Source organism: Zonotrichia albicollis, chromosome 38, assembly GCF_047830755.1.
Source record: "Zonotrichia albicollis isolate bZonAlb1 chromosome 38, bZonAlb1.hap1, whole genome shotgun sequence".
Taxonomy (NCBI): Eukaryota; Metazoa; Chordata; class Aves; order Passeriformes; family Passerellidae; genus Zonotrichia; species Zonotrichia albicollis.
The window spans coordinates 1,380,141-1,394,928 of record NC_133856.1 but is presented as its reverse complement, the minus strand read 5'-3'; the positions used below and the strand labels follow the sequence as shown (position 1 = coordinate 1,394,928).

General features: G+C 48.2%; 1 protein-coding gene across 2 annotated transcripts in view; it reads right to left on the bottom strand.

Moving 5' to 3' along the window:
- The window catches only part of TNNT1 (troponin T1, slow skeletal type), a 20,819-nt gene extending 6,031 nt beyond the window's left edge, over window positions 1–14,788 (bottom strand). The window contains exons 1-7 of one of the 2 annotated variants that reach the window (XM_074531695.1): window positions 14,767–14,788; window positions 12,863–12,907; window positions 8,583–8,604; window positions 7,535–7,595; window positions 6,899–7,015; window positions 4,414–4,491; window positions 974–1,084 (exon numbers count right to left, since the gene is read on the bottom strand). In XM_074531695.1, coding sequence (XP_074387796.1) covers window positions 974–1,084; window positions 4,414–4,491; window positions 6,899–7,015; window positions 7,535–7,595; window positions 8,583–8,604; window positions 12,863–12,907; window positions 14,767–14,773 — 441 coding nt within the window. In that variant the 5' untranslated portion in view covers window positions 14,774–14,788. Of the gene's footprint in view, window positions 1–973; window positions 1,085–4,413; window positions 4,492–6,898; window positions 7,016–7,534; window positions 7,596–8,582; window positions 8,605–12,862; window positions 12,908–14,683; window positions 14,740–14,766 lie in introns of those variants that run through there. The other variant, XM_074531696.1, reaches the window with a different exon arrangement.

Below are 14,788 nucleotides of genomic sequence, written 5' to 3'. Positions count from 1 at the left end.
TTGGGTCCCACCTTGGCCAGGTACCCCCCGAAATGCGGCATCGCCGACAGAACCCTCTGTGTTTCTATGGGGTTTCTATGGGGTTTCTATGGGGTTTCTGTGGGGTTTCTATGGGGTTTTTGGGGGGTTTTTTGTGGTTTTTGGGGTTTCTATGGGGTTTCTATGGGACCTATGGGGTTTCTATGGGGTTTTTGGGGGATTTTTGGTGTTTTTTTGGGTGTTTTTTTGGGGTTTTTGGGGTTTTTGGGTCCCACCTTGGCCAGGTACCCCCCGAAATGCGGCATCTATGGGGTTTCTATGGGGTTTCTATGGGGTTTCTATGGGGTTTCTATGGGTTCTATGGGGTTTTTATGGGGTTTTTTTGGGTTTTTGGGGTTTTTTGGGGTTTTTTGGGTCCCACCTTGGCCAGGTACCCCCCGAAATGCGGCATCTATGGGGTTTCTATGGGGTCTATGGGGTTTTTGGGGTTTTTTTGGGGTTTTTGGGGTTTCTATGGGATTTTTGTGGTTTTTGGGGTTTTTTGTGGTTTTTGGGTCCCACCTTAGCCAGGTACCCCCCGAAATGCGGCATCGCCGACAGAACCCTCTGTGTTTCTATGGGGTTTTTGGGGGGTTTTTGGGTTTTTTGGGTTTTTGGGTCCCACCTTGGCCAGGTACCCCCCGAAATGCGGCATCGCCGACAGAACCCTCTGTGTTTCTATGGGGTTTCTATGGGATCTATGGGGTTTCTATGGGGTTTCTATGGGGGTTTTGGGGGGTTTTTGGGGTCCCTATGGGGTCTGTGGGATTTTTGGGGGGTTTTTGGGGGTTTTTTTGGGTTTTTGTGTTTTTTTGGGGTTTTTGGGTCCCACCTTAGCCAGGTACCCCCCGAAATGCGGCATCTATGGGGTTTCTATGGGGTTTTTGGGGTTTCTATGGGGTTTTTGGGGGGTTTTTGGGGTCCCTGTGGGGTTTTTGGGGTTTTTGGGTCCCACCTTGGCCAGGTACCCCCCGAAATGCGGCATCGCCGACAGAACTTTCTTTTTCTTGGCGTCGTCCTCCGCTCTCTTCTTGGCCTCCTCCTCCTCCTTGCGCAGCTTCTCCTCCTGGGTTGGGGCAAATTGGGGCGATTTTGGGCAAATTGGGGCGGGTTTGGGGCAATTGGGGCGGGTTTGGGGCAAATTGGTTTTGGGTCAATTGGGGTGGTTTTGGGGCCACATTTGGTGGATTTAGAATTGGATTTAGGGTTGGGTTTGGGGTGGATTTTGGGTGGATTTGGGGTCAGATTTTGGGTCAGTTTGGGGTGGATTTGGGGTCAGATTTGGGGTGGATTTTGGGGTGGATTTTGGTGGATTTGGGGTCAGATTTTGGGTCAGTTTGGGGTGGATTTTCAGGTGGATTTCAGGTGGGTTTGGGGCCGGATTTGAGGTGGATTTTGGGTGCATTTGGGATCAGATTTGGAATGGATTTTGGTGGATTTGGGGTCAGATTTGGGGTGGATTTTGGGGTGGATTTTGGTGGATTTGGGGCCAGATTTGGGATGGATTTGGGGGGGTTTGGAGTCAGATTTGGGGCTGGATTTGGGATGGATTTTGGGCAAATTTAGGGCCAGATTTGGGTTGGATTTTGGTGGATTTGGGTTGGATTTTGGTGGATTTGGGGTCAGATTTTGGGTCAGTTTGGGGTGGATTTGGGGCCAGATTTGGGGTGGATTTTGGTGGATTTGGGGCCAGATTTGGGATGGATTTTCCGGTGCATTTGGGGTCTGTTTAGGTCCAGATTTGGGGTGGATTTTGGTGGATTTGGGGTCAGATTTTGGGTCAGTTTGGGGTGGATTTGGGGCCAGATTTGGGGTGGATTTTGGGTGGATTTGAGATCAGATTTGGGATGGATTTTGGGGTGGATTTTGGTGGATTTGGGGTCAGATTTTGGGTCAGTTTGGGGTGGATTTGGGGCCAGATTTGGGGTGGATTTTCCGGTGGATTTGGGTCTGTTTAGGGCCAGTTTTGGGGTGGATTTTGGTGGATTTGGGGCCGGATTTGGGGTGGATTTGGGATGGATTTCGGGCAAATTTAGGGCCAGATTTGGGTTGGATTTTGGTGGATTTGGGGTCAGATTTTGGGTCAGTTTGGGTGGATTTGGGGCCAGATTTGGGATGGATTTTCCGGTGGATTTGGGGCCGGATTTGGGTCAGATTTGGGTTGGATTTTGGGCAAATTTAGGGCCAGATTTGGGTTGGATTTTGGTGGATTTGGAGCCGGATTTGGGGTGGATTTTCCGGTGGATTTGGGGTCTGTTTAGGGCCAGTTTTGGGTTGGATTTTGGTGGATTTGGGGTCAGATTTGGGGGCAGTTTAGGGTGGATTTGGGGCCAGATTTGGGGTGGATTTTGGTGGATTTGGGGCCAGATTTGGGATGGATTTTCCGGTGGATTTGGGGTCTGTTTAGGGCCAGTTTTGGGGTGGATTTTGGTGGATTTGGGGTCAGATTTGGTGTCGGTTTAGGGTGGATTTGGGGCCAGATTTGGGTTGGATTTGGGTGGATTTGGAGCCGGATTTGGGGTGGATTTGTGGTGGGTTCAGGGTCAGGTTTTGAGTGGGTTTGGGGCAGATTTGGGGTGGGTTTGGGTGGGTTTGGGGTGGATTTGGGGTGGATCCAGGAGTGGATCCAGGAGGCCGTTCTGGGGTGGTTCCCAGGTGAGATTTTGGGGTGAATCCGGGTGATTTTGGGCTGGATCCATGAGGGGATTTTGGGGCACATCCAGAAGGGGATTTGGGGTTCCCAGGTGAGATTTTGGGGTGAATCCTGGCAGTTTTGGGGTGGTTCTCAGGTGCCATTTTGGGGTTCCCAGGTGCCATTTTGGGTTCCCAGGTGCCATTTTGGGGTGAATCGGGGAAGTTTTGGGGTGAATCCTGGTGTTATTTTGGGGGTTCCCAGCCGTTATTTTGGAGTGAATCCTGGCAGTTTTGGGTTGGTTCCCAGCTGTTATTTTGGGGTGGATCCAGCTGTTATTTTGGGCTGAATCCAGGTATTATTTGGGGGTGGTTCCCAGCCGTTATTTTGGGGTGAATCCCGGCCGTTTTGGGCTGTTTCCCAGGTGTTATTTTGGGGTTCCCAGCCGTTATTTTGGGGTGAATCGGGGCCGTTTTGGGGGTTCCCAGGTGCCATTTTGGGTGAATCGGGGCCGTTATTTTGGGGTAAATCCCGGCCGTTATTTTGGGGTGAATCCTGGTGTTATTTGGGGTTGTTCCCAGCTGTTATTTTGGGGTAAATCCTGGCAGTTTTGGGTTGGATCCCAGCTGTTATTTTGGGGGTTCCAGCCGTTATTTTGGGGTGAATCCAGGTGTTATTTTGGGGGTTCCCAGGTGCCATTTTGGGGTTCCCAGCCGTTATTTTGGGGTAAATCCCGGCAGTTTTGGGTTGGATCCCAGCCGTTATTTTGGGGTGAATCCTGGCAGGGATTTTGGGCTGAATCCTGGCAGTTTTTTGGATTGGATCCCAGCTGTTATTTTGGGGTGAATCCAGGAGTTATTTTGGGGGTTCCCAGGTGCCATTTTGGGGTAAATCCTGGCAGTTTTGGGGTGGTTCCCAGCTGTTATTCTGGGTGAATCCAGGAGATTTTGGGGTGAATCCTGGCAGTTTTTTGGGGTGAATCCAGGTGTTATTTTGGGGTTCCCAGCCGTTATTTTGGGGTGAATCCTGGCAGTTTTGGGCTGGTTCCCAGCCGTTATTTTGGGCTGAATCCCGGCCGTTTTGGGGGGGTTCCCAGCCGTTATTTTGAGGGGTCATTCCCAGGTGCCATTTTGGGGGTTCCCAGCCGTTATTTTGGGGTGAATCCCGGCCGTTTTGGGGGTTCCCAGCCGTTATTTTGGGGTAAATCCCGGCCGTTATTTTGGGTGAATCCCGGCAGTTTTGGGCTGGTTCCCAGGTGTTATTTTGGGGTGAATCCCAGCCGTTATTTTGGGGTGAATCCTGGCAGTTTTGGGCTGGTTCCCAGCCGTTATTTTGGGGTGAATCCCGGCAGTTTTGGGCTGGTTCCAGGTGTTATTTTGGGGTGAATCCCAGCCGTTATTTTGGGGTGAATCTGGCAGTTTTGGGCTGGTTCCCAGCCGTTATTTTGGGTGAATCCCGGTGTTATTTTGGGGGTTCCAGGTGCCATTTTGGGGTGAATCCAGGAGTTATTTTGGGGTTCCCAGCCGTTATTTTGGGGTGAATCCCGGCAGTTTTGGGTTGAATCCCAGCCGTTATTTGGGGGTGGTTCCCAGCCGTTATTTTGGGGTAAATCCCGTCCGTTTTGGGGGTTCCCAGCCGTTATTTTGGGGTGAATCGGGGCCGTTTCGGGTTGGTTCCCAGGTGTTATTTTGGGGTTCCCAGCCGTTATTTTGGGGTTCCCAGGTGCCATTTTGGGGTGAATCCCGCCCGTTTCGGGCGCTCACCGCCAGCCGCGCCTGCCGCTCCCGCTCCTTCTCGGTTCGGCTCCGCAGCTGCTCCTTGCGCTCGGCCCGGCGCCGCTCCTGGGCGGGAACGCACCGAAACCGCCCAAAATCAACCCAAAATCAACCCAAATCACCCCAAAACCGCCTGAAATCACCCCAAAACCGCCCGAAATCAACCCAAAACCGCCCAAAATCACCCCAAAACCGCGCGAAATCAACCCAAAATCACCCCAAAATCACCCCAAAACCGCCCAGAATCGCCCCAAAATCACCCCAAATCACCCCAAAACCGCCCAAAATCACCCCAAAACCGCGCGAAATCAACCCAAAATCACCCCAAAATCACCCCAAAACCGCCCAAAATCACCCCGAAACCGCCCAAAATCACCCCAAAATCACCCCAAAACCGCCCCAAATCACCCAAAATCACCCCAAAACCGCCCGAAATCAACCCAAAACTGCCTCAAATCACCCCAAAACTGCTCCAAATCACCCAAAACTGCCCCAAAACCGCCCAAAATCACCCCAAAACTGCCCAGAATCACCCCAAAATCACCCTGGAACTGCCCCAAATCACCCCAAAACCGCCTGAAATCACCCGAAATCACCCAAAATCACCCCAAAATCACCCCAGAATCACCCCAAAATCACCCCAAAACCGCCCCAAAACCGCCCAGAATCACCCCAAAATCACCCCAAATCACCCAAAACTGCCCCAGAATCACCCCAAAACCACCCGGAATCAACCCAAAACCGCCCAAAACCGCCTGAAATCACCCCAAAACTGCCCCAAAACTGCCCCAAAACTGCCCAAAATCACACCAAAACTGCCTGAAATCACCCTAAAACTGCCCCAAAACTGCCTGAAATCACCCTAAATCACCCCAAAACTGCCTGAAATCGTCCCGAAATCACCCCAAAATCACCCCAAAACCGCCCCAAATCACCCCAAATCACCCCAAAACCGCCCAAAACCGCCCCAAAACCGCCCGAAATCACCCCAAAATCACCCCAAAACTGCCTGAAATAACCCACAGTCACCCTAAAAATTGCCCCAGAAACTGCCCGAAACCACCCCAAAACTGCCCGAAACCACCCCAAAACTGCCTCAAATCATCCACAATCACCTCAAAAACTGCCCAAAACCCCAAAATGCCCCAAAATGCCCCAAAATCCCCCAAATCGCCCGAAATGCCCCAAACCAGCCCAGAGCTGTGGAAATGCCCCGATTGCCAAAAATCCCCGGAATTTGCCCCAAACCCACGATTGCCCCAAACCCCCGGAATTTGCCCAAATCCCCAGAATTTGCCCCAAACCCACGATTGCCCCAAAACCCCCGGAATTTGCCCAAACCCCCAGAATTTGCCCCAAACCCACGATTGCCCCAAAATCCCCGGAATTTGCCCAAAACCCCCAGAATTTGCCCCAAACCCACGATTGCCCCAAAACCCCCGGAATTTGCCCCAAACCCACGATTGCCCAAAATCCCCGGAATTTGCCCAAACCCCGGAATTTGCCCCAAACCCACAATTGCCCAAAACCCCCGAATTTGCCCAAAATCCCCGGAATTTGCCCCAAACCCCCGGAATTTGCCCCAAACCCCCGGAATTTGCCCCAAAACCCCCGGAATTTGCCCAAAATCCCCGGAATTTGCCCCAAACCCCCGGAATTTGCCCCAAACCCACGATTGCCCCAAACCCCCGGAATTTGCCCAAAACCCCCGGAATTTGCCCCAAACCCCCGGAATTTGCCCCAAACCCACGATTGCCCAAAACCCCCGGAATTTGCCCAAAATCCCCGGAATTTGCCCCAAACCCACGATTGCCCAAACCCCCGGAATTTGCCCCAAACCCCCGGAATTTGCCCCAAACCCACGATTGCCCCAAACCCCAGAATTTGCCCAAAATCCCCGGGATTTGCCCAAAATCCCAGAATTTGCCCCAAACCCCCGGAATTTGCCCCAAAACCCCCGGAATTTGCCCCAAACCCACGATTGCCCAAAATCCCCGGAATTTGCCCAAAATCCCGGAATTTGCCCCAAACCCACGATTGCCCCAAACCCCCGGAATTTGCCCCAAACCCCTGGAATTTGCCCCAAACCCACGATTGCCCCAAACCCCCGGAATTTGCCCCAAAACCCCGGAATTTGCCCAAAATCCCCGGAATTTGCCCCAAACCCACGATTGCCCAAAATCCCGGAATTTGCCCCAAACCCCCGGAATTTGCCCCAAACCCCCAGAATTTGCCCAAAATCCCCGGAATTTGCCCCAAACCCCTGGAATTTGCCCCAAACCCCCGGAATTTGCCCCAAACCCACGATTGCCCCAAACCCCCGGAATTTGCCCAAACCCCCGGAATTTGCCCCAAACCCACGATTGCCCAAAATCCCCGGAATTTGCCCCAAACCCCCGGAATTTGCCCCAAACCCATGATTGCCCAAACCCCAGAATTTGCCCAAAATCCCCGGAATTTGCCCCAAACCCACGATTCTCTCCATCAGCCCCTGCAGCTCCTCCTCCTCGCGGCGCCGCTGCTCAAAGTGGGCGTCAATGAGGGTCTGCAGCTCCAGCAGGTCCTTCTCCATGCGCTTCCGGTGGATGTCCTGACCCAAAAACGCACAAATTCACCCCAAAATTACCTTGTGGAAAAATCCCGATCAAAAGCTCCAAAAAATCCAAAAAAATCCCAAAAAATCCCCAAATATTCCCTCCCCTTCAGCTCCTTCTCCATGCGCTTCCGGTGGATGTCCTGACCCAAAAATGCACAAATTTACCCCAAAATTACCTTGTGGAAAAAATTCCGATCAAAAAACTCCAAAAAATCCCAAAAAAATCCCAAAAAATCCCAATAAATCCCAAATATTCCCTCCCCTTCAGGCCCTTCTCCATGCGCTTCCGGTGGATGTCCTGGCCCAAAAAACCCCAAATTCACCCCAAAATTACCTTGTGGAAAAATCCCGATCAAAAAGCTCCAAAAAATCCCAAAAAAAATCCCAAAAAATCCAAAAAAATCCCCAAAAAATCCCAAATAAATCCCAAATATTCCCTCCCCTTCAGCTCCTTCTCCTGCGACCCCAGACCCCCCAAATTTCCCCAAATTTCCCAATTTCCCCCAAACTCACGTCGAAGTCCACGCGCTCGCCCTCGGGGATTTTGGGCGGCGCCAGCTGGGACAGCATCGGCCTGGGGGGGGCGGGGGGTCAGGGGGGCTGGGACCCCCAAAAACCCCCCAAAAAAACCCAAAATCCACCCAAAATCCACCCAAAAAACCCCCCCAAAATCCACCCAAAAACCCCCCCAAAAACCCAAAAAATCCCCCCAAAAACCCCCCAAAATCCACCCAAAAACCCAAAAAATCCCCCCGAAAATCCCCCCAAAAACCCCCCCCAAAAACCCCCCCAAAAAACCCCCAAAAACCCAAAAAATCCCCCCAAAAATCCCCCAAAAACCCCCAAAATCCACCCAAAAATCCACCCAAAATCCCTTCAAAAACCCAAAAAATCCCCCCAAAAATCCCCCCAAATTCCCCCCAAAAATCTCCAAGAATGCCCCCAAAAATCCCCCAAAATTCCCCCAAAAAAACTCCAAAATCCCCCCCCAAATCCACCCAAAAACCAAAAAATCCCCCCAAAATCCCTTCAAAAACCCAAAAAATCCCCCAAAAAATCCCCAAAATTCACCCCAAAAATCTCCAAGAATGCCCCCAAAAAAACCCAAAAATTCCCCCCAAATCCACCCAAAAATCTCCCAGAATGCCCCCAAAAAATCCCCCAAAATTCCCCCCAAAAAAACCCAAAATTCCCCCCAAAAATCTCTTCAAAAACCCAAAATTCACCCCCAAAATTCCCCCCCAAAAAAACCCCAAAATCCCTCCAAAAACCCCAAAAACCCCCCAAAATTCCCCCCCCAAAATCCCCCAAAAATCTCCAAGAATTCCCCCAAAATCCCCCCTAATTCACCCCCCCAAAACCCCCCAAAAAATCCCAAAATCCCCCCAAAATCCCTCAAAAAACCCAAAAAATCCCCCAAAAATCCCCCCAAAAATCCCCCCAAATTCCCAACAAAAATCTCCAAGAATGCCCCAAAAAAACCCCCAAATTTCCCCCCAAAATCCCTCAAAAATCCCTCAAAAATCCCCCAAAAATCCCCAAATCCCCAGATTTCACTCACCGGGGCCGGGGCCGCTCCTCTTCTGGGGGACAGAAATTGGGGTCAGGGGGGATTTGGGGGGATTTTGGGGGTCCCAGGGGGATTTTTGGGGGTCCCAGGGTGATTTTGGGAGATTTTGGGGGGGATTTGGGGTCCCAAGGTGATTTTGGGGGTATTTGGGGGCAGGTTTGGGGGTCCCAGGGGGATTTTTGGGGGGGATTTCAGGAGGTTTTGGGGTCCCGGGGGATTCTGGGGGGATTTTGGGGATCCCAGGGCGATTTTTGGGGGATTTTGGGGCAGTTTTGGGGGTCCCAGGGATGTTTTGGGGGATTTTAGGGGATTTTGGGGGTCCCAAGGGGTTTTTTTGGGTGATTTTGGGGTGGCCTTGGAGGATTTTGGGGGTCCCAGGGAATTTTTTGGGGGTCCCAGTGCTGGTTTTGGGGTGATTTTGGGGGTCCCAAAGTGATTTTTGGGGGATTTTTGGGGGATTTTGGGGCAGTTTTGGAGGTCCCAGGGCTGGTTTGGGGTGATTTAAGGGGATTTTGGGGGTCCCAAGGGGATTTTTGGGGGGATTTGGGGTCCCAGGGCTGTTTTTGGGGCACTTTTAGCGATTTTGGGGGATTTTGGGGGTCCCAGAGGTGTTTTGGGGGATTTTGGGGCAATTTTGGGGTCCCAAGTGGATTTTTTTAGGGGATTTTGGGGGTCCCAGGGCTGGTTTGGGGATATTTTAGGCGATTTTGGGGCATTTGGAGGCTCCCAGGATAATTCTGGGGTGGATTTTGGGGGTCCCAGGGCAGTTTTGGGGTATTTTTGGGGCAATTTTGGGGCATTTTGGGGTATTTTTGGGGTATTTTTTGGGTATTTTGGTGTTTTTGGGGTATTTTTTGGGCATTTTTGGGTATTTTTGGGGTATTTTTGGGCATTTTGGGGGTATTTTGGGGTATTCTGGGGGTATTTTGGGGTATTTTTGGGGTACTTTGAGGCAGTTTTGGGGAATTTTGGGGTATTTTGGGCCATTTTGGGGTAGTTTTTGGGTATTTTTGGGGTATTTTGGGGCATTTTGGGTGATTTTTTAGGGCATTTTGGGGTATTTTTGGTGGTTTTGGGGTATTTTGGGTGATTTTTGGGTACTTTGAGGCAATTTTGGGGGTATTTTGAGCTATTTTGGGTGATTTTTGGGGTATTTTGGGGCATTTTGGGCTATTTTGGGCTATTTTGGGCTATTTTGGGTGTTTTTGGTCCGTACCCGGCTCCTCTGGAGGTTTCGGGGGCTCCGGGGCTGTGGGGGGAAATGGGGGCGTCACAAATTGGGGGAAATTCCCAAAATTTGGGGTTTTGGGGCAAATTCCCCGAATTTGGGGTTTTAGGGGCAAATTCCCCAAATTTTGGGGTTTTTTTAAGGGAAATTCCCCAAATTTTGGGGTTTTTTAAAGGGAAATTTCCTCAAATTTTGGGGTTTTTTTAGGGAAATTTCCTCAAATTTTGGGGGTTTTTTTTTAGGGAAATTTCCTCAAATTTTGCTTTTTTTTTAGGGAAATTTCCTCAAATTTTGGGGTTTTTTTTAAGGAAATTTCCTCAATTTTGGGGTTTTTTTTAGGGAAATTCCCCCAAATTTTGGGGTTTTTTTAGGGAAATTTCCTCCAATTTTGGGGTTTCTTTATGGAAATTTCCTCAAATTTGTTTTTTTTTTTTAGGGAAATTTTCTCAAATTTTGGGGTTTTTATTTTAGGGAAGTTTCCTCAAATTTTGTTTTTTTTTTTTAGGGAAATTTCCTCAAATTTGGGGGATTTTTTTAGGGAAATTTCCTCAAATTTTGGGGTTTTTTTTAAGGGAAATTTCCTCAAATTTTGGGGTTTTTTTAGGGAAATTTCCTCAAATTTTGGGGTTTTTTTTTTAGGGAAATTTCCCCAAATTTTGGGGTTTTTTTTAGGGAAATTTCCTCAAATTTTGAGGTTTTTTATGGGAAATTCCCCCAAATTTTGGGGTTTTTTTAAGGAAATTTCTCAAATTTTGGGGTTTTTTTTTAGGGAAATTCCCTCAAATTTTGGTTTTTTTTAAGGAAATTTTCCTCAAATTTTGGGGTTTTTTAAAGGGAAATTTCCTCAAATTTTTGGGTTTTTTTTGGGGAAATTTCCTCAAATTTTGGGTTTTTTTTAAGGGAAATTTCCTCCAATTTTGGGGTTTTTTTAAGGAAATTTCCTCAAATTTTGGGGTTTTTTAGGGAAATTTCCTCAAATTTTGGGGTTTTTTTAGGGAAATTTCCTCAAATTTTGGGGGTTTTTCAGGGAAATTTCCTCAAATTTTGGGTTTTTCAAATTTTGGGGTTTTTTTGAAGAGATTTCCCCCAAATTTTGGGGTTTTTTTAGGGAAATTTCCTCAAATTTTGGGGTTTTTTAAGGGAAATTTCCTCAAATTTGGGATTTTTTTTAGAGAAATTTCCTCAAATTTGGGGTTTTTTTAGGGAAATTTCCTCAAATTTGTTTTTTTTTAGGGAAATTTCCTCAAATTTTGGGGGTTTTTTAGGGAAATTTTTGGGGTTCTTTTTAAGGAAATTTCCTCAAATTTTGGGGTTTTTTGTGGAGATTTCCCCCAAATTTTTGGGATTTTTGGGAAATCCCCCAAATTTGGGATTTTTGAAGGAATTTCCCCAAATTTTGGATTTTTGGGGAGAATTTTGGCGATTTTGGGGTTTCCTCGCTCACCTTCCTCCTCTCCTCCTCCTCCTCGGGCGCCTCCTCTGTTGAACCGGTAATTAGTGCGCTAATTATGCTAATTAGCCCCCCCCAGAGCCTTTAATTAGGGCTCTGAGGGGGTTATTAGTAATTAATTAACAATTAATTAATGGGTTGGGGGCAGTTTTAGGTTCTGGGGGGGTTTAATGTTAATTAACCCGTTATTAATTAACGGTTTGGGTTAATTAGGGGGGTTTGATGTTAATGAACCCGTTATTAATTAACGGTTTGGGGTTAATGAGGGGGTTTGATGTTAATTAACCCATTATTCATTAATGGTTTAGGGGTAATTAGGGGGGTTTAATGTTAATGGACCCATTATTAATTAATGGTTTGGGGTTAATTAAGGGGGTTTGGTGTTCATTAACCCGTTATTAATTAAAGGTTTGGGGTTAATTCAGGGGTTTGATGCTCATTAACCCGTTATTAATTAACGGTTTGGGGTTAATTAGGGGGTTTGCTGTTAATTAATCCATTATTAATGAACGGTTTGGGTTAATTAGGGGGGTTTAATGTTAATGAATTAATGATTAATTAACGGGTTGGGGTTAATTAAGGGGGTTTGATGTTAATGAACCCGTTATTAATTAACGGTTTGGGGTTAATTCGGGGGGTTGATGTTGATTAACCGTTATTAATTAATGGTTCGGGGTTAATTCGGGGGGTTTAATGTTGATTAACCCATTATTAATTAACGGTTCGGTGTTAATGAGGGGGGTTTCGGGTCACTCCATGCCGGCTGGCGTTAATTGCCGTTAATTGGCGTTAATGAGCGCTGATTGGCGCTGTTAATTGGGGTCACGTGGGGGTCACGTGGGGCCGCGTGACGTCACTGACCCTCCGGCCGCTCCCTGGGGGGAAGAAAACGTGAGGGGGCGGGGGGAGGGGCGGGGGGAGGGGCGGGGCCAATTTGGGGATTTTGGGGAGTTTTGGGGAGATTTTGGGGGTTTTTGGGGCGGTTTTTGGGGGTCCCAGGGGTTTTTGGGGAGGTTTGGGGGATCCCAGGGGGATTTTGGGGAGATTTTGGGGGTTTTTGGGGAGGTTTTGGGGGTCCCGGGGAGATTTTGGGGCATTTTAGGGAGATTTTGGGGTATTTTGGGGCGGTTTTGGGGTCCCAGGGGCATTTTGGGGAGATTTTGGGGTGGTTTTGGGGTCCCAGGGGTTTTTGGGGTGGGTTTGGGATATTTTGGGACAATTTTGGGGGTCCCAGGGGTTTCTGGGGAGGTTTTGGGGGGTCCCGGGGGATTTTGGGGCATTTTGGGGCAATTTTGGGGCTCCCAGGGGTTTTTTGGGGTGGTTTGGGGGGTTTTGGGGGATTTTTGGGGGATTTTTGGGGTATTTCTCAGAGGTTTTGGGGGTTCCCAGGTAAATTTGGGGCATTTTGGGGGGATTTTGAGAAGATTTTGGGGCAGTTTGGGGGCAGTTTGGGGGGATTGGGGCAGTTTTGGGAATTTTGGGGGATTTAGGGGCAGTTTTGGGGTATTTCGGGGCAGTTTTTGGGGATTTAGTGGCAGTTTTTGGGATTTTGGGGCATTTTGGGGTATTTTTGGCATAATTTGGGTCACTCACTCGATTTCCTGCTCGGGCTCGGCCATGGCGCCGAATTTGGGGGTCCTGGGGAGGGGTCGGGGGCTCAGTCCCCCAAAAAACCCAAAAAAACCCAAAAATCCACAAAACCCAAACCTCCCTAAATCCCCTCCAAAAAAATCCCAAAATCCACAAAAAAAATCCACAAAAAAAACCCAAAAATCCCCCGAAAAAAACCCAAAAAAATCCCAAAATTCCCCTAAAACCCCCAAAATTCCCCCCCAAAATCCCAAAATTAACTCCAAAACCCCCAAAATTTCCCCCAAAACCCCAAAATTCATCCCAAACCCCCAAATTACCCAAAAATCCAAATTCTCCCCCCAAAAAACCCCACAACCCCCAAAAAAACCCCCCAAAAATCCCAGAATTCACCCTAAAGCCCCAAATTCACCCCAAAATTCACCCTAAAAATCCCAAAATTCCCCCAAAACCCCAAAATTCCCCCCAAAAATCCCAAAATTCACCCAAACCCCAAATTATCCCAAAAAATCCCAGAATTCACCCCAAAAATCCCAAATCACCCTAAAACCCCAAAATTCCCCCCAAAACCCCCAAAATTCACCCCAAAATTCACCCCAAAACCCCAAATTGACCCCAAAAATCCCAAAATTCCCCCCAAAATTCACCCTAAAACCCCAAATTTCCCCAAGAATCCCCAAAATTCCCCAAAAATCCAAATTCACCCCAGGAAATCCGCAACACCCCAAAAAACCCCCAAATTCCCCCCAAAAAATCCCCAAAATTCACCCTAAAACCCCAAATTCCCCCCAAAATCCCAAACTTCACCCAAAAAACCGAAATTCACCCCAAGAAATCCCAAAATTCTCTCCAAAACCCCCAAAATTCCCCAAAAAATCCCAAAATTCACCCCAAAACCCCAAATTCCCCAAAAAATCCAAATTTTTCCCAGCACAACCCCCAAAAAAGCCCCAAAATTCACCCCAAAAATCCCAAATTCACCCTAAAACCCCCCAAAATTCCCCCAAAACCCCAAATTCACCCAAAAATCCAAATTCTCCCTCCAAAAAACCCCACAAGCCCCAAAAAAAACCCCAAAATTCCCCCCAAAAATCCCCAAAATTCACCCTAAAAATCCCAAATTCCCCAAAACCCCAAATTTCCCCAAATATCCAAATTCTCCCCCCAAAAAACCCACAACCTCCCAAAAAAAACCCCAAAAATCCCAAAATTGACCCTAAAAAATCCCAAAATTCACCCCAAAAAAACCAAAATCGCCCCCAAAACTCCCAAAATTCCCCCCAAAACCCCAAATTCACCCAAAATTCACCCCAAAAATCCCAAAATTCACCCAAAATTCACCCTAAAACCCCAAATTCTCCCCCAAACCCCCCAAAAATCCAAATTCTCCCCCCAAAAAACCCCACAACCCTCAAAAAAATCCCCAAAATTCACCCCAAAAACCCCAAAATTCACCCTAAAACCCCAAATTCACCCCAAAAGTCACCCCTAAAACCCCAAATTCCTCCAAAAATCTAAATTCTCCCCCCAAAAAACCCCACAACCCCCAAAAAAACCCAAAATTCCCCCAAAATCCCAAAATTTCCCCTCCAAAACCCCCAAAATTCCCTCCAAAAATCCAAATATTCACCCCAAAAATCCCAAATTCACCCCAAAACCCCAAATTCACACCAAAATTCACCCCAAAAATCCCAAAATTCCCTCCAAAAATCCAAAATTACCCCCAAAAAATCCCAAATTTCACCCCAACACCCCAAATTTTCCCCCAAAAATCCCAAAATTCACCCCAAAATTCCCCCCCCCCAAATTTCCTCCCTCCCCCACCTCTCTCTCTCCTCTCCCGCCCCTCCCCCCCCATCGGGGCTCCCTTTATGCGGGTTCTCCCCTCCCCCCCGCGATGACGTCACCGCCCATTGTTCCCCGATATAT